The following is a 3060-nucleotide window of genomic DNA, read 5'->3' on the forward strand; positions in this document are numbered from 1 at the left end:
CATATAAACTTCTTGATATATTTAATATTAAACTAATACTAATACTAAACGATATCAAACGAATACATACACTACCAGTTGAAGCTTTTAGTTAATGCTCTAAGATAATTGCCTTTATATATTAACATTAATTGCCACATACTTTCTTTTGTTAATTTTATTTTTTGTTCTCAGTTTTTGGAGTGTCGCTAACTGGCAATATGACTATTGCCTATTTTAAACTATTTGAAAGATGATTGAAGTAGTTACTCAGTTTAAATGTTCAATTACTGCTTGCAATCTGTTTTGATGGTATTTTTTGTTTCCAATCATTTATTTATTAGTGTGTTCGATTAGATAGAAGGTTAAGAAACTTTGGAAATCAGTTTAAGTTAATTTTCGCTTTCAAAGAGACAAATGAGCGATATATTTATCTTATTCTAATCTGATTTAGCCCACATTTTTAAGCTAAGTTGAACACTGACTGTAAATGTTAGTTAACTGAAAGAGCTTAGCTTGTGTTTGATTTCTTAATTATTATAAAATTGTCACTGGAACTTAAAAATATCTATTAGTCAGTTTCTTTGTAATGAAGAAAGTTTTAGTAACTAACTTAATTTATTTACTAAATGATGTTTTCTAATTTTGATTAAATGAATTTTTTTACTTTTTGCAATGAGTATTTCCAAGGTATTCTGTTAATTTAAAAGAAACTCTTCTTCAACATATATCAGTGGAAACTTTTTCCTTACTCAAATATGAATACATTATTTAAATTTTTTTATTTATTAAGCTAAAAATCAACAATAAACAATACAAACATAACAACAATCGCTCTTATTAATTTAACAAGAGATTCAATTCAGAAGACCTAGAAACGGAAGCGTTTTGCTGGTCTGTTGTAATGATAACCATCATCGTTACTTTCAACTGGTGCGGGAGCAGAATATACTGGAGCTGGGGCAGGTGCTGGTGCAGAGTAGACTGGAGCTGGTGCAGGTGCTGGAGCAGAGTATACTGGAGCTGGTGCAGGTGCTGGAGCAGAGTACACTGGTGCTGGAGCTGGAGCAGAGTACACTGGTGCTGGAGCAGGAGCGGAGTATACTGGTGCTGGAGCAGGAGCTGGAGCTGATACTGGAGGCAAGTATTCACTGCTTGGTGCTGAAACAGGTGCAGGAGCAGAGTATACTGGTGCAGGTGCTGGAGCAGAGTAGACTGGAGCTGGGGCTGGTGCAGAGTATACTGGAGCTGGGGCTGGTGCAGAGTAAACTGGAGCTGGAATAGGTGCTGACAATTGCTGCGCATGTACTGGTGCAGGTGGCAAATAGTCATTTGATGGAACTGAAACTGGAGCTGGTGCAGAATAGTGTTGTTCAACTGGAGCGGGAGCTGAGTAGTGTTGTTCTACTGGAGCCGGTGCAGAGTAATGTTGTTCTACTGGAGCTGGAGCAGAGTAATGTTGTTCTACTGGGGCGGGTGCAGAGTATTGTTGTTGTACTGGAGCTGGTGGCAAATAGTCATTGCTTGGGGCAGACACTGGTGCGGGTGCTGAATAAATTGGTGCAGGTGCTGGAGCAGAGTAGACTGGAGCTGGGGCTGGTGCAGAGTATACTGGTGCTGGAGCTGGAATAGGTGCAGACAATTGTTGTGCATGTACTGGTGCAGGTGGCAAATAGTCATTTGATGGAATTGAAACTGGAGCTGGTGCAGAATAGTGTTGTTCAACTGGAGCGGGAGCTGAGTAGTGTTGTTCTACTAGAGCAGGAGCTGAGTAGTGTTGTTCAACTGGTGCTGGTGCAGAGTAATGTTGTTCTACTGGGGCGGGTGCAGAGTATTGTTGTTGTACTGGGGCAGGTGGTAAATATTCGTTCGATGGTGCTGGAGCAGGAGCTGAGTAAACTGGTGCTGGTGCTGGAGCTGAGTAAACTGGTGCTGGTGCTGGAGCAGAGTACACAGGTGCTGGAGCGGGAGCTGGAGCAGAGTATACTGGTGCTGGAGCTGGTGCTGAGTACACTGGTGCTGGTGCAGGTGCTGAAATTGGTTCTGACAATTGTTGTGAATGCACTGGAGCAGGTGGCAAATAGTCATTTGATGGTGCATTAAATGTTGGGGTAGGCCTGTTGTAAGAATATCCATTGCCTGACGATAGATGAGACACATCGGCCGATGCGACGGCGATGGCACATATCACAAATACGTAGAATTTCTGTATAAAAACACAAAGAATAATATTAAAGCGACTTTTTGTTATTTAACTAATTTTGTGTTTATATCTATTCCATTTAATTGATAACACCGTAATCCAAAATTCGAAAAATTCATCCATCTTACCATTGTTTTTTGTTGTTTTTATCTTAAGATTTTTGGTTGTTTTAACTCTGCTACAGCTGCGCAGCGAATGATACTAAGAAAACGACTTTACTGCATTTTTATAGTCAAAATTTAAATTTTATAGCCAAAATCATTAGAAAAACTTTTTACAAAACTCTTCAGCCATCGGTCGTATCTCGTGGTAGCTTTTTCACAATTTTTTATATTATCTTTTGCTCAATTACAAGATGCGAACGCAGCTCAGCCAGTCAGTCGGAAAAAAGTCCGATATTTTGCAATGACAATGACAATGTTTTGGTCAAAAATCCAACCAAGACCTAAAGAAAGACGAGGCGGAGAAAAAGTGCGTCATGTTGTAAGTTAAACTCGTTTGCCTATTTTCGATTTTTAAAAGTTTTTGTTTTAAGCCCAATTTTATCAGCAAATCTTCGTAGTCAAGTATTTTTTCATATCATTTTTCTAATGCATCTTCTTCGGCTCTGATATAAAGTCATTAATCTCATTTTAATGGGCTGTAAATGCGTCTCCGGTTTGATTTATATACTTACAAGATTTCTGGTTTTTAATGAAGTTCTTCAGTTGCATTTCATGCTTTATTAAGTTGGCTGATTTTTACCGTCACCACTTGAAGGTCTCCGATCAATTATGTGGGACTGTGACATAAAAAGTGTTTTTGATATTGGTGTGATGTGTCAAAATGTTCTAATTGTCAAACAAATTATGTTAATTCACTAACAAGAAAAATATATC

General features: G+C 38.5%; 1 protein-coding gene across 1 annotated transcript; it reads right to left on the minus strand.

The window, feature by feature from the left end:
- Positions 1-850: 850 nt before the first annotated feature.
- LOC119663670 (pollen-specific leucine-rich repeat extensin-like protein 3) lies at positions 851-2185 on the minus strand (the record flags this gene model as incomplete). The annotated part of the gene is made up of 3 exons (XM_038073278.1): positions 851-1276; positions 1478-1617; positions 1831-2185. Coding segments are annotated over 3 exons (921 nt in total), but the record flags the coding sequence as incomplete, so codon positions are not given.
- Between the last annotated feature and the right edge of the window lie 875 nt (positions 2186-3060).

Source organism: Teleopsis dalmanni, unplaced genomic scaffold (genome assembly GCF_002237135.1).
Source record: "Teleopsis dalmanni isolate 2A unplaced genomic scaffold, ASM223713v2 unscaffolded_contig_0747, whole genome shotgun sequence".
In the NCBI taxonomy this organism is placed as follows: domain Eukaryota; kingdom Metazoa; phylum Arthropoda; class Insecta; order Diptera; family Diopsidae; genus Teleopsis; species Teleopsis dalmanni.